The sequence below is a fragment of the Labrus mixtus genome, chromosome 12 (genome assembly GCF_963584025.1).
Source record: "Labrus mixtus chromosome 12, fLabMix1.1, whole genome shotgun sequence".
Taxonomy (NCBI): domain Eukaryota; kingdom Metazoa; phylum Chordata; class Actinopteri; order Labriformes; family Labridae; genus Labrus; species Labrus mixtus.
In genome coordinates, this window is record NC_083623.1 from 13126048 (window position 1) to 13149451 (window position 23404).

At 39.8% G+C, this 23404-nt stretch overlaps 2 protein-coding genes across 6 annotated transcripts in view; one reads left to right on the forward strand and one right to left on the reverse strand.

The window, feature by feature from the left end:
- The window catches only part of LOC132984985 (protein EFR3 homolog B), a 31509-nt gene extending 17102 nt beyond the window's left edge, over positions 1-14407 (forward strand). For all 5 annotated transcript variants that reach the window (XM_061052076.1, XM_061052077.1, XM_061052074.1 and 2 more), the window contains 19 exons: positions 284-405; positions 735-884; positions 5372-5506; positions 6982-7060; positions 7429-7564; positions 7699-7860; positions 8061-8172; positions 8290-8341; positions 8797-8969; positions 9112-9187; positions 9377-9538; positions 9907-10038; positions 10125-10192; positions 10320-10447; positions 10879-10970; positions 11093-11141; positions 11426-11532; positions 11640-11689; positions 11775-14407. In XM_061052076.1, coding sequence (XP_060908059.1) covers positions 284-405; positions 735-884; positions 5372-5506; positions 6982-7060; positions 7429-7564; positions 7699-7860; positions 8061-8172; positions 8290-8341; positions 8797-8969; positions 9112-9187; positions 9377-9538; positions 9907-10038; positions 10125-10192; positions 10320-10447; positions 10879-10970; positions 11093-11141; positions 11426-11532; positions 11640-11689; positions 11775-11880 — 2091 coding nt within the window. In that variant the 3' untranslated portion in view covers positions 11881-14407. The remainder of the gene's footprint in view (positions 1-283; positions 406-734; positions 885-5371; positions 5507-6981; positions 7061-7428; positions 7565-7698; positions 7861-8060; positions 8173-8289; positions 8342-8796; positions 8970-9111; positions 9188-9376; positions 9539-9906; positions 10039-10124; positions 10193-10319; positions 10448-10878; positions 10971-11092; positions 11142-11425; positions 11533-11639; positions 11690-11774) is intronic.
- A 1463-nt stretch (positions 14408-15870) lies between these two features.
- Positions 15871-20030, reverse strand: LOC132984986 (pro-opiomelanocortin-like). The gene is made up of 3 exons (XM_061052079.1): positions 19838-20030; positions 16839-16965; positions 15871-16480 (listed from the first exon to the last, which is right to left on the reverse strand). Exons 2-3 carry the CDS (start codon positions 16956-16958, stop codon positions 15893-15895), a joined length of 708 nt encoding a protein of 235 aa, XP_060908062.1. The 5' UTR covers positions 16959-16965; positions 19838-20030; the 3' UTR covers positions 15871-15892.
- Between the last annotated feature and the right edge of the window lie 3374 nt (positions 20031-23404).

Genomic DNA, 23404 nt, shown 5'->3' on the forward strand with positions numbered 1-23404 from the left:
GTGTTGTGAAGCTAAATGTCAGTGTGTTTAAATGGTGACATTTTGAGGCTCAGTAGGGGAGCCCTGTTACTGTCGCTCATAATGAGCTGTTATGTCGCTGACTTTCATTTAGAAAATATTCAACATGGGGATTTAAGGTTTATTCTATTAAAGAGTATTTAATCAAACTGAATTAAACTTTTAATCAACGTGGGCTGTCAGAGATCAGACTAATTAGTAGGAATCTCTGGAGTTTTTGAGTTTAGACATGAAATTTTAATAGAATTTCCTTTTTCCCTCTCAGTTTGTGAAGTTTGCCAACATAGAGGAGGATACGCCTTCGTACCATCGCAGCTATGACTTCTTTGTGTCCCGCTTCAGTGAGATGTGCCACTCCAGCTACGAGGACCCTGACATCCGCACAAAGTGAGTTGATAGATGTTCGTTTGCACCAGAGACAGATTTTTATTTTAGTAACTGCTGTTTTTAGAGAATTTCAAGGAGTCTTTTTTTAAGACAGCGGCTGCCCATGGACTGCTTTTTTTGTCATGTTTCCTTTGATCAAATAAAAATCCTTTTAAAATTTTGTTGCCTTCTACTAAAAATAGACAAAGTTATATAAAGCTTTTCAGTATTAAAAGTCAACTGCCAAATAATGAGGGATACAGATTAAAACAAGATACAAATATCATTTTCTAAATATAATGATTTATTTATAGAGTCAGTCAAAGGATGTCTGTGTCTGTTACTTCAAGGATACGCATGGCAGGTATCAAGGGTCTGCAGGGTGTGGTGAGGAAGACTGTGAATGATGAGCTGCAGGCCAACATCTGGGACCCTCAGCACATGGACAAGATCGTCCCCTCGCTGCTTTTCAACCTCCAGAGTGGAGAGCGGACAGAGAGGTGAGTGTTCACAAGGACAATGTCAGCTCATTACGTTCTGTTTGCTGCTGTTCATCAGACATGTTATCATTGTTTTTATTTACTGTTCACTTTCATTGTGTGGCTTGCTAACAGCAAAGTAAAGCACTGAAAACTTTGTTTATATAGCATACACTTACATTGCAATCGATTTTTCTGAAAATGAGCTAAATGATGTGGTACAAATGGCCCTGTCTGGAGCTTCTGTGCCAGCAGTGTTTTTTCAATGAAGGGGCTGAGCTAACCATCATCTCCTGTGGCTGATACACTTATTGTTAACAAGAACCTCATACAGCCCCACTTGAAAATAAATATATTCTGTTCAGGACAAAGAGAAGTTTTTTATAGTTTGAAAACATTTACACATGTTGCGCTTATGAGCATTACTAATTTGCGTTGAGTTCAAGGCTTTCTACAGTTTTTATTTCACTCACTATTTTCAAAAACGGCTTACAGTTAACTTCCAGAGAGCAAGACCTACACACTTTTTAGCCGGCTCTCCCTGCTGTTCTCCCTTACCTGTATTCAAAAACATTCTAAGAATACTTACAGAGAGCTCCTAATGCATCTTACCTTAGCTTAATTTAGCTAAGTTTAACAAACTTAACAGAGCTTAAATATTTCTAGTAAGTGGTTGTTGGTTAGGAATGATTAAGAAAGAGTCTCAGGGCTAAGGAAGGAACAGAAACTTTTCAGGTGTGGTTGACCTCATTGCTAGGTATGACATATTTTTCAAAAGCTGTGATTGGCTTTTCCCCCAAAAAAGAGAGAAAAATAAACTAAAGTTCTCTCTCTGATAAGGCTCATAGAAGGGCAGTAAAAATCCGTTGGCCTCATCATATGAACAATATTTTATGTTGTGATTAGTGAACACTGTGAATAAATTATAAGCCTTATTTTAAAGGATATAGCCTAGAATTTTTAGAAATCAAATGCCCACATGCAGTGCCCTCTTCACATGCTTACAGTGACATTTATTTACTCATGTTAATTCATCTTGCTGGTTATTTAGTATTTAATCTAATTGACATTAATATGAGGCTGTGACAGCGCTATAATTGTTTGTATGGTCACCCTGCTGATTGACAGTTGCTACAGACCATCACTTCATCAGGTCATCACTGCTGCATTTTTAAACTTGCCAACTTGTCATTTTCAGCGATATTGTTTTGTTGTGTGGACATGTGAGCACATCTCTAAAGTAATCTACCACAAACGTGATCCCTGCATGATCCAATCTGTAGCTTTGGCCAATGCACTGTCATTCAGTGTTCGGAGAATATTTCTACAATCTCTCTGTTTTTCTGCCATTGTCTCCTCACTACTCCTTACATGTTTTCACTTTAGGAGCCTTCCTAAGGGCTAAGATGCTTTTATCTTTACCCAGATTACTCTTAACTTTGGGTGGGAAATTCTTAGAAAATGTCATGTATCTAGAAATATTCTTAGAATTCCATCAGTAGGAGCAACTCTTCAGTACTTTCTGAATATGGCCCCTGGAGTTTTTCCCCAATATGATAAAAATCCAAATTCTGCTCATCCAATATATTTATTACACCTAGTATTATTGTGTTTGTGATGTGTTTTTCAACTTTCAGACTTGCAACATATGTCATTCTTCTATTACTGCTGCATAACCAGTATGGCAGGAAAGTGTAGTTTTGTGGAATTGAATAGTCATCTGAAAGCTGTTTTATGGGGATATTAATATCCTATAATGTTTTATATTATAATGGCATTTTGCTTCCATTTTATTCTCTGTTGTACCTTTGTTAAAGAACCAGTGACCTTCAAAATGACAGATAGTAAATGTGGCTTGAGTGTTTTTGTCCAGTGCTCACACCACAGGCCAACAGGCTGTGCCAGAGGTCTACGCAGACTGTGAAAGTTGACGACCTTAAATGGGTCACTTTTGACTCAGCCACATCAGCCCAGTGCCAGCGTATCGTGGCCAAGTCCTTGTGTTGTGTTTGTCCTGCGTTAGGCCATATTTGTCCTGGCACCTCATGTCATTCATCATCATTGTCATCACAGAGAGAACACAATGACAGCTCTACAGCACTTACAGGCATCTGTTGGTCCACCTGCAGCAAGAAAGACAAAAACACAGGGAGAAAAGGGGGGATATTGAAGGAGAAAAATGGAGATTGTATGAAGGGAGAGTGTATGAAATGGGTGGTGAATAAAAGCATTGTAAGCATTGAGAGCTGGAGGTTTTCAGAGTGAGAGAGAGAGAACGCTGCAGAGTCTGAAGCCTCCCTATCTTGGCTGAATTCCACATACTGACATTCACTTTGACGTCAGTGCTGAGATCTGAAGGTTAGGGGGGAAAAGTGGGACAACAGTGAGACGAACACTGTAATACTGGGCAGAGGGTGGATAATAGAAAGTAGAATGACAGAAATGTGGAGGTTATTATAAGAGTGAGACAGATGGACAGAGATACACATACACACTCAGCAGAGGCACATTTGCCTCTCAGCTTCCCTCCACTGTGTGTGTGTGTGTGTGTGTGATGAGCACTGCCCTTGCTGTGTGTCCTCCAATCCTCCCCTCACTGTGTGTAGCCAGACATTAGCAGCCATAAAACCCACAGCAGTCAGGAAAGAGTCTAATTAAACTCACAGATGGTGCATTTTTTCTCTGCATTAATCCCCATGCACATGTACAATGTTCATTTAAAGATCAGCTTCAGACGCGCACTAGTCTCTGTGGACAGTGTATTTCTGGAGATACTTAAATATCTGCTCATTGTTTGGTGTGCTAAAGAGAACACCTACCAGCCTGATTGATTGGTTTGAATGTGGCGTGAAGGTGCTTGCAGAGGCTTTATATTCCCAAAATGTTTTTTTTCTGCAGGTATCACCTCAGCAAAACATATTTAAAAGAAATGATCCTCGCCTTAAATATTCTCCTTTATGCTCTCCTCTGACTCACAAACAGCTTCTGTGAACCGTTTGATGAAAGCACATATGAGGTCAGATTGCTGTAGCTGTATGGTCTTTAAGATGATGGTAGTTCCTTGTGTCTAACATTGTCGTAATGATTTTCCAAATCATTAGACAAAAACTGCACACAAAGGCTATTAGGGTGCCTTTACAGTGAGGTCTACTGCGGCTGCTTTCAGTGCACTTTTTTGTAAAACGGGTTAGTGATAGTGGTTGGACAGATAATAAACCTTTCCATAGTAGGTTTTGATTTGACCTCAGTTTTTCCTTTTTTGCGGCTCTTAATAAAAGTGACTTCTTAAAAGTGTGATTTCCAGAATTTAAAGAATTTACTCTTTTTTTTTTTGCCTTCTTTCTTTTACATTAATTGAAATCTTAATGACTCAATTTGTAAGAGCTCCAGCAGATCACCTTTGCCTGCAACCCAGAACAGGCTGCCAATTGCATGAGATCAAAGCACCTCAACAAAAATACATTTTTACCACTGAGGCTCAGATTGTTATTCTGTCTGCCAAGCCGTGCTTTCTAAACTCAAACACAACAAGATTCAAAGTCCTACTGCGAGTCATGTTACCACCTTCATGTTGAAAGCAAGACTTTATACTTAAGTGAGACTTCTCAAGAAAATGCTTTGTATTCTTTAACCAAGAAGTATCTTGGGGATACTTTCAAGAAGTCTGAGCCTTTAGTGGCAAATTATTTTCTTTTCATTTCAATTGTCCTCAAGACCTTAACTTTCAGCCTGTTTCATGGCCGGCAGCTATTTCAAAACCTTTTTATCTAAAAGTCGTTTACATCCTAAAAAATCTCAAAATTGGAACCTGGTTTAAAAAAAGAGTAATCCTTTTAAGTTCTTCTTCTTCTGAAGTCAAAGCAGTACAATAATCCTGCATCAAATTTCCATCTTTTTTTGGATTTGTCTGAAGTTAAAAATGAGCCACTGACAGGCAGGAAGCCACATTTCCACCACAGCGGCAGCAGTCACAGCAGGCAAGATGAGAGAGTTACGCTGTTAATAAATAATGTCATCATTGGTGGACCACCCGAGGCCAGTCATGACCAAGATAGGGTTGTGGCGGAAGTTTTAACTATGCATGAGAACAGAGAAAGGCAGGACCCTATGTGAGTTCTCATACACTTTCACACATGTTCAAATGTAGCCACGAATATGTATCCAGCAGTCAAAACAGATGTGTAATACAAACATGTATACACACATGACACCTTACACGGTTACCTTACACGGTCACCTTGTTCTTACTACAGACTCACTGCAGAGGGGAAAGTCCCCTTAGGAGGGAAGGCTGATGTAACAAAAGCCTGCAGAGTGTTTTTGTGTTAAGAATTGAGCCTTTGTGGAGATGTTATTGAATCAATTTGAACTCATTCTCTCACTCTCTTTCTTTCTGTCTGCACCTCTCTCCCCCTTCCGACTCGCCCTCCCCCTCCCTTGCCTCATCCCTGCTCTTTCCCTCTCCTCTGCCTCTTTTCTGCCTCCTCACCTGCATCGCTCCCAACCAGCCGCTCCCCGTCTCCGCTGCAGGCGTCGGAGAAGGAGAAGGAAAGCCCAGTTGAGCTGACGGAGCGCTGCTTCAGGGAGCTGCTGGGACGAGCCGCCTATGGAAACATCAAGAACGCTGTCACGCCCGTGCTGATGTGAGACAAACCTCTAAACTCCTCCATCCATATGGTCTTACATGTTTTTATGAATTGTTTCTGACTTAAGCTGAAGGGAAGATGCATGTTAGCGCGATGATGCAGTGTTTTTTCTGCGCACTGATTGGCATGACAAATCAAACAAGGTCAATGCAAGGTTACAGAGTTGTTGTTGCCAAGACCCAAGTGCATGATTTGCAGTCTGAATATTTGCAAATAAGGTTGTTATTACATTATGGTCAATGTTTTCTCGATCAGACAGACTCCCTGCTTTTCTTGCTGCCTTTTCCAGCTTCTATAATCTTATGCATGACACAATAATTAAATACATTCAATCAATCAAATCATCTTAGTTTATCATCATCTAACTTTTGCAGTCTCTATGACTCCCTCCAATGAGTGTTTTCTTTTTAGTTGTTTGTTTTTCTTTACATCTCGCCCTTTCTGCGTCACTCTATAATTTTAAATCAGTTCACCTCATTTGTTGTTTAATATCTCAGCTGTGTGCTAATGTGTCTAAATCACTGCGCCCTATAAATTTACACCCATTCCTTATGATTTTGTGTCTTTTGAATATCCACCTAATCTTTGGATCTCTTGGCCTCCTTGCATCTGAGTTAGTGTTTGCAATCTTCCTGCTTTTTATTGCACAGAGACTCTGGGCATGTCCGAGTGTCAGGCTGTCCTACAGTTTTGTTTTTCATAATAAGTCAAATTTTGTGAAGTTCAGAAATCTCCTATAGATAAAATATATCATGTATGCATGCGTCTTATAGATGCAGGAATGCATTTTAAGATAATAATATTTAAAGGCATTCAAATTTAGGGTATTCTCCCTCAAGCATTTCCCCAAAAACCTCATCAGAGTTGGATTAACACAATTTCAGAGTCTTGTAAGCCTCTAATGCCTTTATTGATTTTTTTTTGTACTGCCGAATCCATCTGAGTGCAAGTCTATTGAACATTTTCCTGTGCAGTTGTTTGTAAGATGTGTGTTTCTTTTGAACACTCTTCGTTTTCAGTTTGCTCTGAATTTTCCCTTCAGTTCTCTCACTTGTGATGACTTGTTATGACTTGTGTAAGAACAGCTCTCATCCATCCATCACTGTTTCTGATGGCGGCTTAGATATTCATCGCAATCTTTCAGCTACAGTTGTATTTATCATGATTAATTTAGATTCTTATGTATATATGTATTGCCCTTTTATTACACTAACTTTGCACCTTATACAAACATTTCCCACAATTGAAATGCTCACATGTCTCTAAGGTCTTGAGGTAGTGATGTGTTAACATTACAGCACATTCTAATACAAGTTATGTGTTATGTACCATTATTCTTAAAAGTTAAAAAGCACACATGGAGTCCTATCGTAAGGGTTTTTTGACTCTATAATAGTGTGTTTTTCTTCTGATCGCTGCTACATTATTACATCTTCTGTACCCCCCTCCTCCTGTCTGTGTCTCTCCTTCAGGCACTTAGATAACCACTCTCTATGGGAGGGGAAGACCTTTGCAGTGCGTTGCTTCAAAATCATTATGTACTCCATACAGGTGAGCGATACATCGCCAACAAATCCATAAGAACTCTTCCTCGACTTGTTTTTCCTCTCTCTTTCACTCAGGCAGCCAAACATCCAGATGGGATGGGATGAGATGGATTGACACAGTGCTGTGTATTTCAATTTGAAAGTGTTTTTCGCAATTTGGTGCATAAAACAGAAGCATGCTCATTTATTCATGATTTACAGCCAAAGCAACTGACAATGAAAGAGATTTAAATGAAAAAAAAATGCGTCATTGGCATGTTTTATCTCAAATTTCTAGATTGTTTAAAAGACAAAATGTTATTTAGAAGCTTTGTTTTTTGTGTTTTCTTTGGTTTGGTTTTAATCCTCTTTTTGTGTCTTCTTCCTCTTTAGTCCCAGCACTCTCATCTGGTAATCCAGCAGCTTCTCGGTCACCTGGATGCAAACAGCAAGAATTCAGCCACAGTGCGAGCTGGGATAGTGGAAGTGTTGCTGGAGGCAGCAGCCATTGCAGCCAGCGGCTCTGTAGGTGAGAGGAATGACAAACACACGCACGCACATACACACCAGCTGACTTGTTGTAGGAGGAATGGGATACGTGTGTCATCAGATTTTAGGATGCCTTCACTCCTGGGGTTTTGATTATTCACTGTTTGTATGCAGGTCCCACAGTACTGGAGGTGTTTAACACTCTGCTGCGGCAGCTCCGCCTGAGCGTCGATTACGAGCTCACCGGCTCTTATGATGGCAGCACCAACATCGGCACAAAGATCATCAAAGCCCACGAGGAGAGGCAGCTGCAGGAGGCTGTCATCAGAACCATTGGTAAGTCTGTGGGCGGTGTGTGTGTGCGCGTGTGTGTGACTCGTTGAGTTTGTCTGTTGGGCTTGTGTTTATCTCACATGTGTCTCTATTACATTTTTATGTGTGAACTTGTGGGAGTTTTTTGTTTTACAGGCTTGTATTAATCTTCCTCCTTTCTGGCGCTCATGTCTCACCCTACGCTCTGTTTCCGTCTTTTTCAGGTTCATTTGCAAACACTCTTCCAACATACCAGAGGTCAGAGGTCATGCTCTTCATCATGGGCAAGATCCCTGTGCCTGGGGTTCACCCAGCTCTGACCTCCACAAGCTCTGGGTAAGTTTTCTCACAAATCCAACAAACATGTTTCCTACCACATGTGCCATTTTATATTTATCAAACTACTGAAATAAAAAGGTTTCAATTTGTTTCTTTATTTCATTTCCACTCCAGGCCTGAAGGCACCAGGATGATTCAGGTTATGTTACTGAAGTCCTTGGTTCAGGTAAACCTTCATCCTTTTATTATTGTTAACCGATAATGTCATTCTTTACATTGTTTTAAAGCAGAAGTTTCAGCTGCAGTCCATCAAACTTCATCAGAGCATACAGCTCTTGAGACAGCACTCTTCCATAAACATTACAGTCCTCTTCTTTTTTCCTCCTTTTGATATTCTTTCATCTTTTGCTTTACCTGCGTGGCTCCACATTCATCTTCCCATTTTCTAAGGAATGTTTTTACGCAACAAGGATACTTTTTAGGTGTAAATTAAACCAGCTGAGCTCATGGAAACACACATTCATCCATCCAGGTGGCAGTAAAGGCTTAACCTGACATGCCAATACTGTAGCTCAACAGTTACAAGTATCTCAATTAATGTAAAACACAAAACTGGTTAAAACCACATTGCTGCTCAGTTAGTTCCTGAGAAAATTGTTCTTTTATTCTTGAATCTCTCAGGTGACAGCAGGTTACCAGACCACCAACATGCTGACAGCACTGCCCAGCTCCTTCCTGGAGCCTCTGCTGTCCTTCTCTCTAACAGAGGATCCGGAGCTTCGGCTGCTGGTGCTCCAGATCCTTCTCAGTCTGATCGACAGGCACGAGAACACACCCAAGTTCTCCAATATCAGGTGTGTGGGGTGTGTCTGCAAGGACAGGATGGTTATGTGTATGTGTGTTTTGGAGGTTTTTGTTTTTGGTTGTGTCTTGGACAAACTTCACTGAACTTAAGAGACGATTTGTATTCATCATTTTTATCATGTTTCTACTCAGCATCCTCGCAGACATCTCTGTGCTCAAACTCAAAGTCGACAAATGTTCCAGGCAGGACAACTTGTTCATGAAGAAGGTGAAACTTCTACATTTAACTTGCACTACATGGTATTTAAAGTTGTGTATCACTGTATCAACCACTCTGTTTTAAAAACAATCCTTTACTTACTAGCAATGGGGGAAAAAAACCAATACAGCACTAGGAGGATATCTTGGCTCTCTGTCTGTTCTGCCTCATAATCAATCTCTTGTTTCCTTCCCCCAGCATGGCCAGCAGCTGTATCGACACATCTACCTGGGTTGTAAGGACCAGAGCAGCGGTCGGCAGCACTACGAGACCCTGTTCACTCTGCTGGGTCTTCTGAGCGTGGAGCTGGCAGTCGAAGAGGTGGTGGTGGACCTCATTCGCCTGGCACTAGCCTTGCAGGTACTGATGCAAGTGAAAAATGACATTTACTTGTTTAATCGTTGTGGTAGGAGATAATGTCATTGTTACATACTGTTGTTGACCCCAGACCTAAATTGGTGCCTAATTGTATTTTTTTGGATCGGGTATGAAAAGGAAGTATTTTACATGAATCACAATATATATATATATATATGTATATTGAAAGTTTAAAGGATCAAAGGTAAATCTGACAAAAAAATAAAGGCAAGATTCTCAGATTCAGTCTAAAGCCTACAGCCTGATTGCATATACTTCAAGTTAATTTGATAAGGAACTTAATTTTGAGCTCCTCAGTCAGTGTGTGTGACGAAGCTCTCCTTGATGATATTGCTCTGTGTTTTGTGCAGGACCTGGCGCTCTCCACAGACGAGGCTCTGCCTGTTTATAACCGCTGTGCTGTTCATGCCCTCGCCGCCGCCTACCTCAACCTCATCTGCCAGCTCACCACAGTGCCGGCCTTCTGCCAGCACATCCACGAGGTCTGACCCTGGGCTACTCTGTGAATACGTCTGTGTGTCTCAATAACAAGAACCTCTTTTAATAAACCACTTCTTCTGCCCTCCAGGTAATCGAGGCGAGACAGAAAGAATGTCCTCATCTTTTGCCTGAAGACGTCTTCATTGACAATCCAAAGTATGTCCCAGCATTCAATGCTCCTTCCTCCAAAACTATACAAACAATATTTTCTATGGTTTAAGTTTGCAACAGTTGCAGCCTTCTTTTTACTTTAATTAACTGACAACACTTCTTTTTTTCCAAGGCTGCCTTCTTCACTGGAGAAGGTGGAAGGGGATGTGTTGTTTCTCCAGTCGAAGATCACCGAGGTCCTGGGAGGCAGTGGCTATAACACGGAGAGACTGGCTACACCTTATGTCCCGCAGTTTACTGGTGAGGAGCTCAACCAAACGATCTCTTGTGTTGTGATGTAACACTGAGTTCAGAAGTCTTAAAGCTGTGTGAACTAAGTGGTGGAATTTCTGAAAGTGAGTAATGTTGTCCGCTCTCTAAGCAAATATTGATAATGTTTATTGACCTACCAGAGTGTAACAGCTTTTGCTTGGTACGTTATTGATCCCTGTTTGGAAATACAGACTCCCCCAGAGCTGGTGGGGATTTATTGTTTGTTTGAAGGGCACTTCATGACGGGGAGAACCTTGAGCCAAGATCACTGAGTTAGAGGACGATCCTACCCTAACTTTGGCAGACATTTCTACGCCTGGCTTTTGTCAGATTGTTAAACCAACAATGTCTCTCTGTTTCAAGTCACTAATTGTAAATTGTTGGTCCAGAAAATTAAAGAATAAGCCCTTTCTTTCCAGATGAGGACCGACTGTCCAAGAGGAAGAGTATTGGGGAGACCATCTCACTACAAGTGGAAGTAGAGTCCCGAAACAGTCCAGAGAAAGAGGAGGTAAAGATGCAAAGAGCATTTACAACAATTTCACACACTATAAGGAAGTTTTACACTTCAGCAAATACAGCTCAGAGCTCTTAACTGCAGCACAGTGTTATTCATCTGTATCTGTTTTGCAGCGGACCCCAGCAGAGGAGATAACATTTGAAACCCTGAAAAATGCAATCGGTATGTTCTCTAACTTTTGTTGTTTGTGAAGTATTTATTCAGCGCACACTTTATTAATCTTACCATTTATCTGTTTTATATAGGTCACCATACTAACTAAAGCCAAAGAAAATACATTGACTTATTACTTTTATACTACACCCATGCATGTGAAATCAGAAAATAAACTGCCTCAAAATAAAAACATTCAGGGAAATAAATTGTTGATCTTCACATGCAAGAGACTAGTGCATCATGCATTATTGAAATGTAAACATTATAACCATGTTTGTGTCTCCCTCTAGTGGACAGTGTGGGTATGGAGGAGCAGGAGAGGGAGCGGAGAAGACAAGTGGTGGAGAAGTTTCAGAAGGCCCCCTTCGAGGAGATAGCTGCCCACTGCGGTGCCAGGGTACATTATTGTATTAGCCTTTTGGCCGTTTTGTTTTCTTTCTATTATCATGTTAACACATTCAAGCTTACACTGTTTTCTAATATGATGCATTTTGTCCCTCCTAGGCTACACTACTGCAGAGCAAACTCAATCAGATCTTTGAGATTACAATCAGGTAAGGGATGTTGCTTTAGACATTTATGATGGGCGTTAATGACACTGACTGCATTAATTGATTTCTGGTTCCTCTTCTCTGTCAGACCCCCGCCGAGCCCATCTGGAACCATTTCATCAGGCTATGGCCAAACCCAGAGTCGATCTGTTCCCATCTACGAGATGAAGTTTCCTGACCTTTGTGTGTACTAGACCTGAAAATCCATTGCAAACATACTGAACTGTTTTAGCATTAGAGGAAAGGAACATGATTTGGATGGGTGGGGTGGAGGGGGTTGGGAGGGGGGGCGCACAGTTACTCACTGTAAAGGCATCGTGACCATTAAATAGAACAACAGCAGACTGAAGAACAAGCCCTGATTAACTTAGTGGAATGAAATAATGGCTAATTAATCTTCTGAATGCAGCCTAAAAAAGCTTGCCAACTTAAGAAGAAAAGACAACAAAGCAGTAAAACATAGTTTCATTTTAACATTTTAACTCTTTCCTCATTAGATGTCTGTAGAAACTCCACTGGTTGGATTTTCAAATTAAAAGTTGCAGGGCAATGTGAGGATAAAATGAAGTGACAGAACTGGAAGTTACTTCTTTGGTTTTAGAAAGATACTTAAGTTGCATGTTTTTTAACTGGACATTTTTTTATAGCTCTGCAACTTTCTGACATCCCCCCCCCCCCCCCCCCCCCCCGTTAAGGTCTTTAAAAGGTTGCCATAGTAACACTTGAAAAGAAACAAGATTGTCCATTCTATTAATTTATCTTTTTTTTATGCTAAACTTTGTTCTATTGTTTGTTGACTTTATGACCGTAAAGAGAGTGTATGATTTAGATGAATCTAAATGAACTTTTTGTGTAAATTTAATTGAAATATTGATAGATATATTTAAATATGATGCTATTCCTTTCGTTCCCCGTGTTACCACACTCCAGAAAATATTTCTCCAGTGTTTTAATGCTTTCATGTTTTTCTGTTTTGCCTTTTTAGCATTAGCCAAAAGTGCTTTTTCTTTTATGACTGGTATTTATTTCTTGCACCTATTTTGTTTTCTTTTAATTATTTATAGATTGCTAATTCAATGAGGGATAACCGTCAATCTGTGTGCTATCCTCCCAAAGTGAGTGTGCCTTACAGGTGACTCAAGTTAAAACAGTACCATACACTGCACCAGTCACGTCCGGTCACTAAACTTCTGAATCATGTTTACCAGAAACACTAGGAGACAATTAAGCATCCTTTATTTTTCTCCTTTCCATATAAATGTGTATATACAGAGAACTATATAAATCTTTAAGCTGATGTACAGTGTAGGGTTGTGTTGGTGTGTATATATCCTGTATATGAATTCTAATTTTAGACTGCCACTGCACTGATTGTGTCCATGAATTATGAAAAAAACGTATTTAGAATTCAGATGTGAAAATTTGTCGGCAAATAATTAACAAGCACCTCATGAATCAAAAGGTGAATTCTCAATGGTGTGAACAGCTCACAGCAGAGGCCTTAATCATCTCGAGGCCAGTAGATAACACTAGTGAAGGCTGAAAGCATCCTGCTCAACTATGAATTAACCAATCTTTGCAGAAAAAAGGTTTTCTCTCGCAAATTCTAAGACAGCACCACAGTCATGACTTTGATTGATGACATCACACCCTAAGTCCTGCTGCAACAACTTTGCACTCTTTTTACTCCACACTGCTACTGCTGCAGCATCCGAACTGTCCATCTTTCTCATTCAGCAACATATAAATAAGTCTAAAAGCCATTTTGTGTGCATGCACACACACATCACACACACACACACACACACACACACACACACACACACACACACACACACACACACACAGATAAAGAGAAGTACCATGGCAATAATTTGGCACTAGCCTGGCTAATAGCCCAACCGTTAGTAGCAGATGCTTTTCTGTGTTTGAACTTGTACCTTCTGTGCTGTGACGGTTCGGTTTTGTTAAGTTGTGAGAAAAAGTCCCTCCTTCTTCGCACCTGGGCTTCTGTGAAATAACTGCATTTCATGTGGAAGTGTCTCAAGCATCTTGTTTGAAGTAAAAAGTCTGTCTGGTTTGTCCCTGATTGTCAAGTGTTACAGTCCAGTTTGTTTTATTTTTATTCTTTCTTACAATGCGATTTCCCGTGTATGCATATTTCTGTTCACACACATGCCAGTGTATCTGATCGTCTTCATGTTTACCCTTGTTGTCACTGCAGGTGTGTGTGTTCACATGTCCATTTGAAAAACTATCATCAATGTCCATGACCAAACTCTTCAAACACAGTTTACAGTTTTTTGTGCGGCCACATTTGTAAAGAGCGAGCTAAGTGAACGCAACATACAGCTGTCTAAAACCTTCCAGTGACACCTTGTTTGTCAAATTGTCTTTTTCAGCATCTTGCGACTTTGCGGTGAAGACCTGTAAATCTACCAGTGTGCTCGTCGTCATTGCATAGCGTAATGTAATATTAACTGACGGTAATCCAATCTTACTTTTGTCATTACATGTCTGGTTAATAGATCTGTTTACAAAGTAGTGCTGTAGGTCAAATCTATTCATTCTGTGAACTTTGCACTTTAAAAACTGGATAACCTAGTGACAAAGGCAGCTTTTACATGGAGAAAATGCCTTATGAGTGCCATACCTGACTTTGCATGCTAGTAGTGTTGATGTATTGTACAATAAAATTGTCGGTAACCATAAGCAATCTGATCTGTGTCTGGTTTTATTTTGTTTATGATGATGGAGAAATATTATAATTATCTACCCTAATCAGTAAATTAGCTGAAATATCAGACGTCATTGTTTTGGTAAACTACACTGAGAAGCCTTGAGTGCTATTCTTGATCTGCCTGTTACACTATACACTAGTGCTTGTTATTATATTTGGCCATTCCATGCTTGTACTTCGGTTAGGGGGTATGTAACCATATGATATTTATTAAAGCAGTGTCATTACTTTGCTTCAACAGAATACAGTAGCCACAAAATTTGCAATTAGCTGAACTAGAAACGTGACTTCAAATGTCAAATTTCATTTTTGTCTGTCTGTGGTGTTGAAATTAACCAATTATTCAACAACAAAAAAAGTTGTAAAAAAAAGCAAAGGAATATATATTGTTCAATGAACAACTTGCCTTGTTCAGGTGAGTGTTGTGTTATGCTTACTTACTGTAGGGATGGCTGTCTTAGAAAGAATGTCCATATTTTCCTATTCTGTGGTTTGTACCCAAAACATATCTGTGCAGTAATGCTCCGACATGCTTCTTCGGAGACCAGCTAACTGCTGCAGACTTTTTTTAGTCTGGTTGAAATGTTACTTTCACCGGTTTGCTTTGCAAGATCTTTGAAAAGCATAGTTTTGGAGGAAAGAGCCGAAAAAAACACTGCCTTGAGTAGCCACTTGAGGCTGGCTTTAAAACAGAGAACATTTCCATTGGTCTACAAGACATAATAAAACACATTTTAAAGAAGGCTGTTTAGTGGTAAATTGACTTGTAGTTTGTAAATGGTGATGTTGGTGCCTTATGGTGTGGATATATTTTAATACCGGTTTTCGGAAAAATTTGTTGATTCGTTATTTAAGGTGTTCCAGAGAGAGGTGAGACGGTGCCTTGCCCCCTCGCCTCCCCGCCACCCAATTTCAGGCTCCAGCCCCAGATCCGGACCCCAGGTTGGTGGTTTATTGCACAAACCAAAAAACTCTTTGACCCTTTTTCACAGTAGGTGTAATTCTAGAATTGTATTATTGATATGTTACTGATATACACTAATTAGCAAATAACAATGCCTTTGCTGCTTAAAGCAGTAAAACTCAACAGGATTTAAGGTTCCCACCCTCAGCATGGTTTCAGGGTAAAAGGGCTCTTGTGTGAATATGGTGATTTGAAACACTATGTTCCCCAAAAGAAAGCTTTCAAGTCATGCAAAGAAGACAAAGAAGTCAGTGTGTGCGTTGAGGTTTTTATTCAGCATAAAACTGCCTCGTCTCTTATGTTCAGTTAATGTTTCATTGAGACAAACCTTTGGCTAAAAAACATTGAACTACATGCTAATGATAATGACACATTTCTGTAAGTTAAGAGTAAGACCTGTGAGAACTAACATGCAACACCTATTAGACACTTTGCACTACCCGGCTTCCCCCCCCCCCCCCCCCCCCCCATCCTCCTCCTCCTCCTCCTCTTCCTCTTTAATTCAGTGCATTATTCTCTGTGCATTCTTGTCAAAAATGTTCCTGAAGAGCCCAGCAAGCTGCCCCTGAGGTTTCTTCTCCCATGTCTTCATCAAGCTGCTGTTACGTTTAGAGAGAGGTGGGCTGCCCCATCTGAAGTGACTCATCCGATAGGTCCCATCTTTTCTGTGCTGGGCGCTCAACTGAGTCTGTGGTTTGGGGGCTACCCTCGCACTCAGCAATACCTGGTTTTGTTGACTTTCTCCATTAGGGCCACCATTTGCTTCCTCCTCATTTATGCTCAGCTGCCTGCGGGCCTGAAAGGGAAACGTGTCCTCAAAAGAGCTTCCTCCTTCCAAAGAAGAGGCAAAAACCTTCACAGGCCGACGTTTACGGCCAGTGGGTTTGCCCCAGCGGAAATGCTCCATAGAATAGGAGCGTCGCTGGTTGCTGTGAGATTTTAGTACTGACTGTGAGAGCTTGTCTTCAGAGACTATTTTGGACAGAATGATACTGAGTAAAAGGTCTTTATCATTATTGCTCGGCATGCCCGATGCGTCAAGCTCTGGGAATTCAGTCTGGACCACAGACATGCAGAGGTGAATACAGTCCTGTGGGGGAAAAGACATATAGAAAACATTTAAAATGATCTGTTATCAGTAAGGCAATCGCAGCAAAAAGGGTCTAAGACAATACTCAAATGAGCTATCTACTGTATTTTTTCATAATGTCACTTATCTATTAAAGAAGATGCTTCTGTTAGCTGACAGTATGCCAAAAAAAAAGAAAGTAAACTACTGTTTATGTCCTTGCCTTTTCTTTTTCTTTCTTTTAGTTTGCTGCCTTGGAATTTAACCACTTTGAATCACCCTGTGCAATAAAGTCAGCGTTTCCTTGCATTGTGCCAGAAGGAAGTGAGAGATAGAAAGAAGTCATCACGCAGAGTACGGACAAGACATTTTGACCTACCATTATGTTCCCCTTGTTGCTGAGGTTGTTGCAGATAGAGCCATCCAAGCATAACGACCCAAAACCGGGGACGCACACGCATGCCATCAGCACCACGAAGAACCAACACACACACACCATCTTCAACCTGTGGATGACAAAAAATACAAAAATAATTTGAAAACACAAGACAAAAAACCTGCAATGAAACGTAAGTCTCCACTGACTATCATATTCACTTAATTCACTGAAGTATTCACTTAATCACAGCCAAACTGGAGAAAGTTGGCACTTTGGTGAGGGAATACAGTAGGTGTCTCTCATTGCACTTGCATAACACTTCCTTCCTTCCTTCCTTCCTTATATAACTTGTTCTGTTTCAGCACCTCTGAGATAAGTTTTGTATTTGTAGCCCTGTGTGTCATGGCTGAATAACAACTGTGAGCTTACATACATAAAATCTATCAATCTGGAAACCATGTACTTTAACAGGTGGTCTCGATTTATCACAGACACATTCTTCTCTATTAGAAGAGGCTGATAACAAATGGGCCGGGAATGTGACTCCCTCATACAGTTCACAAAAGTGGGTTGTTGAAGATTCCTAGCTTTTTAAACGCTAAAGGACTGTATCCAAATGATTATTGAACAGACATGCATGTAGGCTTCAGAAAAGTACTAATTCAATGATTTGGGGAAAATACCGATAGGTCAGGGACTTTATGATTTTTGATTTGCCCCAGTTTTAGAGTTTATCTGATCTTTATTTTGTCAAATGTATCAATAGAAATAAAAAAATATGTTCATTGCACATTTCATAGTCATCCTGTATGTAAAACAATATTGACCAATAACTAAAGTGGATCTTAATAGTTGGCTGCTAATTTACTAATTAACTATGTAGATGATACATAAAATCACAACAATAAAGTTAAAATAATCACATAGATTTAAAGTCGTCATTTTTCTGAGGTCACCCAGATGTTTTTATCCGTCATTTAGTGTGTTTAGATTCCGTTACTGCCTCCTTAAAAGTGTTTTTTTTTTGTTAGTGGTGAAGTCAGCTGTCCTCTCCCTGGAGTTAAGTTGTCCACACACACACACACACACACACACACACACACACACACACACACACACACACACACACACACACACACACACACACACACATACACACACACACACACACACACACACACACACACAGCTTCATTTATCTTACTTGCATCGGCCTTATTGTCTCCTGTTCACTTATTTTGAGCCTTGGCTTAAGTTTATTAAGTTCTCATGCAAAGTTAGCATTACCTGCTATACATCACATTACAACGTATGTGTGTTCTGTGCCTGTATTTATTCACCGAACAACTTAACAAATCAACTGTAGTTTCATGGTGTTCATTTCTTTTTTGTGCATAGGGTATACCACAAGGAGCCACTGTGAACTGTTTAATAGAAAGATAATTGTCCAGTGCCAAGCATGAGTTCACATAGTGGTTTTTCATTACGTGGTAAATAAAAAGGCTGATTCATGACTAAGTCAATTGTTCAAACAATGTGATTTGATTTGGCTGGTTCCGAGAGAAATCAGCCGCTTTTCAGCTCTTCAGGGGACTGTTGTTGTAGTATAAAACATGCGATTCATCACGACAAATCCTGGTCTATTTATGTTAGTGTAGTAAAAATTAAACCAATATGTAAAAGCTTATCATTCAGTAGCTCTGGGTTTATATTTAGAGAAGTTCTGTAAACAAGAAACACCATTTTCAGTTGATTATTAAATCATTTGTGATTTAGGCTGAATTGAGAATTCAGGGTGGAGGATGTTGCAGTTTTATTTTTTATTTTTTTTAATTAAGCTACATGTCAAAATAAATAAAAAAATTGTTTAAGTTTAACAAAAAGCTCCCCGTCCCTTTTCTGGCCGCAATTGTTTGTATACAGTCCCTTAGCTGTGTTGTGGACACACTGTATTCCAGGTAGGTCAGAATTCAATAGAGTAAACTGATGTAAACAAGAATAACAGACAAAAAAAGAAGAATGTAACAGTCTATTTTCAAGGCCACAATTCAATTATGGTGGTGATGATTATGTCGTTCTTGACGTCAGTGAATTTAGACTACGGATTTCCTCTCCTTTATTACCCTTTCAAACAGTAAAATTGATCTGCAGCCAAGAATCAAAGGGTCAGCGAGGTCACTATGACTGCAGAGTCGCTTTGTGTTCCAAGTGTCCCTTGGTTCAGGGACAGTGATCAATGCACAGCTATGAGTACACGTTGTAAGAAAGATTCATAGAGGCCCCACACAGTTCAGAAACGCTGTATTCATTCTTAATTGAGGAAGGTGTACAAAGCAACTCTTTGAATAGATAAAACCACCTTTATGACAAGTTTCTACTTTGTTAACAGCAATAAATCACCTCCCGGCACCCTTCTCAAAACATTTTCCACATTAGAGCATTTATCATTTAACAGAGGCTGAGATTGTGTTCTCTCCTTTGTTGGAACATCTTTGTTATATCTCCCTCCCTTCCTCATTATTATAAGGAGTGAGTCCTTGGTGGGCCATCGCTTTTGCAACTCTGTCAGAGACTTGTCTCCACTCTCCCTCTTTGGCTATGACTCACTCAGCTGAGATCTGCTCTCTGCAGAAACACTCACTGATAAAAAAGATGCCTGAGAGCAGCCATTAAAATAGACTGAAGCCTTATGTGTTGATAATGTACAGAGATATTTAAATGATCTATTAAATAGATGAGTTTCTTCAGGTGTATGTAACCAGAAAGCAATACAAATGTCACTTAAGAGAAACATGCAGATTTTTTTAGAAGCTGTGTGGAAACTCAAAATAAATCAAATTTGAGGACAATTAAGAGCCGTCAATGTCAGAAAATGTCCCAAAAGCTTAAAAACAGTAATCAATGCAATAGAGCTCATTCACACCGAAAACAAGACTCTCACAACAATTAGACACAATTTTCATGCAAGAAGCCCAACTTCAGGAATTTATTTTTCTTACCTTTCTCAATGGCTTGTTCTTTCCTCCTCTCGTTTTTTCTCCCTCCGTTTCTTCACAGATCTTCTTCACTGTGATCCCTTTCTTCCTCCTCTTCTGCCTTCTCTCTGCTCCTCTGTGAAAATGCTCAGCAGGAAAAAAAAAAGGTCTCTCTGTTGCTTCCTCAGTGAAGGAGAGGCTCTTTTTATAGACATGTGAATCTGGGAGTTTCAAGGCCTCGGGGTGTGATTGAGGTAAGGGGTCTCCTGCTCCTCTCTGAGTGGGGAGGTGTGTTGTGTTAAATGCTCGGAAAAAAAAGGCCACCCACACACTTTTTAATCAATGTGGCATGAGCTCACGTCAGCGGACAACAGGTGAAGCATTAGCAAAACTAGTAGTTAACTTGCTTTTTGTCTAGATCTCTATAGTATCACTAATAAGTAGGCTAATTCTTGGTTCTTTCAATGACGCACTGGTCCAAACAAACACAGTTCATTAGCGTTATCTTGTCAATCCGTACTCTAAATCCGCGAAAGGTCAGTGAAAATTGCTAACATGTTAATGCTGGGAGCAATCTCCGCCAAAAGTGACTGAAGTGTGTAAATCAATTTGACTGATTGGATCCTTTTTCAGTGGTTCTGTTTTTACAAGGTGTGCATGTTTCCCCGCATGGAAACTTCATTAGAAAGATCTGACTCACCGGTGTGATGTCATGACAACACCTCGAATGGAGAAGATAAACACACCCAGAGCTCTATAATTTATAGAGTCACTTATCTATTGACGTGCTTCTGTTAGCTGACAGTATGCCAAAAAAAAAAGAAAGTAAACTACTGTTTATGTCCTTGCCTTTTCTTTTTATTTCTTTTAGTTTGCTGCCTTGGAATTTAACCACTTTGAATCACCCTGTGCAATAAAGTCAGCGTTTCCTTGCATTGTGCCAGAAGGAAGTGAGAGATAGAAAGAAGTCAACACGCAGAGTACGGACAAGACATTTTGACCTACCATTATGTTCCCCTTGTTGCTGAGGTTGTTGCAGATAGAGCCATCCAAGCATAACGACCCAAAACCGGGGACGCACACGCATGCCATCAGCACCACGAAGAACCAACACACACACACCATCTTCAACCTCTGGATGACAAAAAAAAAAACGTGAGGCTGTGAGCGAAAAAATAATTTGAAAACACAAGAAAAAAAACCTGCAATGAAACGTAAGTCTCCACTGACTATCATATTCACTTAATTCACTGAAGTATTCACTTAATCACAGCCAAACTGGAGAAAGTTGGCACTTTGGTGAGGGAATACAGTAGGTGTCTCTCATTGCACTTGCATAACACTTCCTTCCTTCCTTCCTTCCTTATATAACTTGTTCTGTTCCAGCACCTCTGAGATAAGTTTTGTATTTGTAGCCCTGTGTGTCATGGCTGAATAACAACTGTGAGCTTACATACATCAAATCTATCAATCTGGAAACCATGTACTTTAACAGGTGGTCTCGATTTATCACAGACACATTCTTCTCTATTAGAAGAGGCTGTTAACAAATGGGCCGGGAATGTGACTCCCTCATACAGTTCACAAAAGTGGGTTGTTGAAGATTCCTAGCTTTTTAAACGCTAAAGGACTGTATCCAAATGATTATCGAACAGACATGCATGTAGGCTTCAGAAAAGTACTAATTCAATGATTTGGGGAAAATATCCTTTAATAGACTATAAAAGGATACAGTTAGAAAAAATCACTCCCCTTTCACCTGTTTCAGGCCAGTACCGTACACATTTCGCTTTGCGTTTGCTCCTTGAGGATATAGATTTATTGCGAGAATGGAAGACAAGGACGAATTATACAGAACAGATGAAACGTGGTCCTGCTGTAAGAGACACTCATTCATTGGTTTCCTTTCATAATAAACTACTCCTTTATATTAGTTTGTGTCTCTTTTTAAAAACTGGAAATGGGTCACTTTGCTGTTCATTCATTCTTCATTCACTTTGTCTTTGAAAGGACTAAATAACAGAATCCAGTGTAAGAAAAGACCTTCACTAAGGTGCGCAGAGAGTGCTGGTGAAGTAATGTAGCAATTTTTCAGCAATTTATTCATGTTGCACACAAAAGCGTAGGGTTATGATATAAAAAACATAAATTATGAGTCACGCTGTGATCATTTAATATAACTGCCCCATCTTCTCTATGAAGGGCGTTACTTGAAAAACACTTAACACACTCCTCTTTTTCTAATATGATGAAAGTTATGTTTCCATTTCCCAAGCAGACCTAATGATGAAATTATTGTCTTTTTATAGTAATAGAAATTTGCTATGAAACAAACAGCAATCAAACATTGACACTTTATGTTTGGCTCCTACACTGCAGCTTCCCTGTATCTGTGGCTGCCATGCATAGCACTGCCATTGCATTGCAAACCCTAACCCTATCCCTAACCCTATAAGCACAGAAGCTGAAAGACAAGTAAACAGTAGTTTAATCCAAAATTAGAGAACAGGTAAAAAAACAAACACATTTTCACAGTGCAATAAGGAGAGTTAGCCCCTTCTACTACGTCAAATGCTTTTTAAGCAGTGGAATACAATATCTTCAATAACCGAATGATGTAAAAGAAAATAGCCTTTAAAAAAAACGGTTTGGCCAGGGATGGGAGGATATCCTCCAACCTGTAGGCCAGGGACTTTCGCAGGGATCTTCACATCTGTATATAATAATGATATTGGTATGGAAAATTTAGCTGCAGTTATTTCCTCTTCAAGATCATTCCACGAGTCTTGAGTAAAGGGAGGGTAAGACCATGTAGCTAAAATGCTTTGCATGACATTGGTACAACCTGAGGTATAATAATATTAAGTTAAGAGTAAATCTGAACTTCAGCGTCATTGGTCGTTTGCTGATCTAATGGTGCACATCTGTTGTCTGTCTGTACTCATGCACAGTGGTTCTCAACTGGACTACACTCTAAGAAATTGCTGTACATTTACAAGGAAATTTCAACAGTATGATCCTGTTATGTTTAAATACAGGACATTACTGTATTATAATGGTTTATAACAATATTTTACTGTATTATTGCTTGAAGGAAACAAAACAGTAATTTACTGTAGTTTTTGCAATGCATTTTGGGAAAAATAAGTTGAAACCACATGGTTGAAAGGACAGTGGAGTTGGCTTTGTCAGATTGTCATCCATCTCCATCCTGACAATTAAGAGGTGAGTGCCTTAGGCAAAAACCATTACTTACTAAGATTGAAGTCATTTGTAAGATTAAGGTTAGCTAGATTTGGAAATTACACAGAAACACTGCAGGCAGACACACGCAGTGAGTGAATTCTTTGCCAGCTAACATTAGCTTGAAATACAGATCTTAACAGTTGCTAAATGGGACAAAAAACAAAACATTTTCTTGTAATGTGGTTAACTAAGTGGGCTATAATGAACTTGACTTGCTTGCCTGGTGGTACTAGAATGGTAAGGTTAGCTAACATCAACAAGCTAACATTTCTTTGTTTCAGCTTCAACTGACACTGACTACTAAATATTGAATTAGAAATGATGATTAGCTGGGCCTACTAGCCA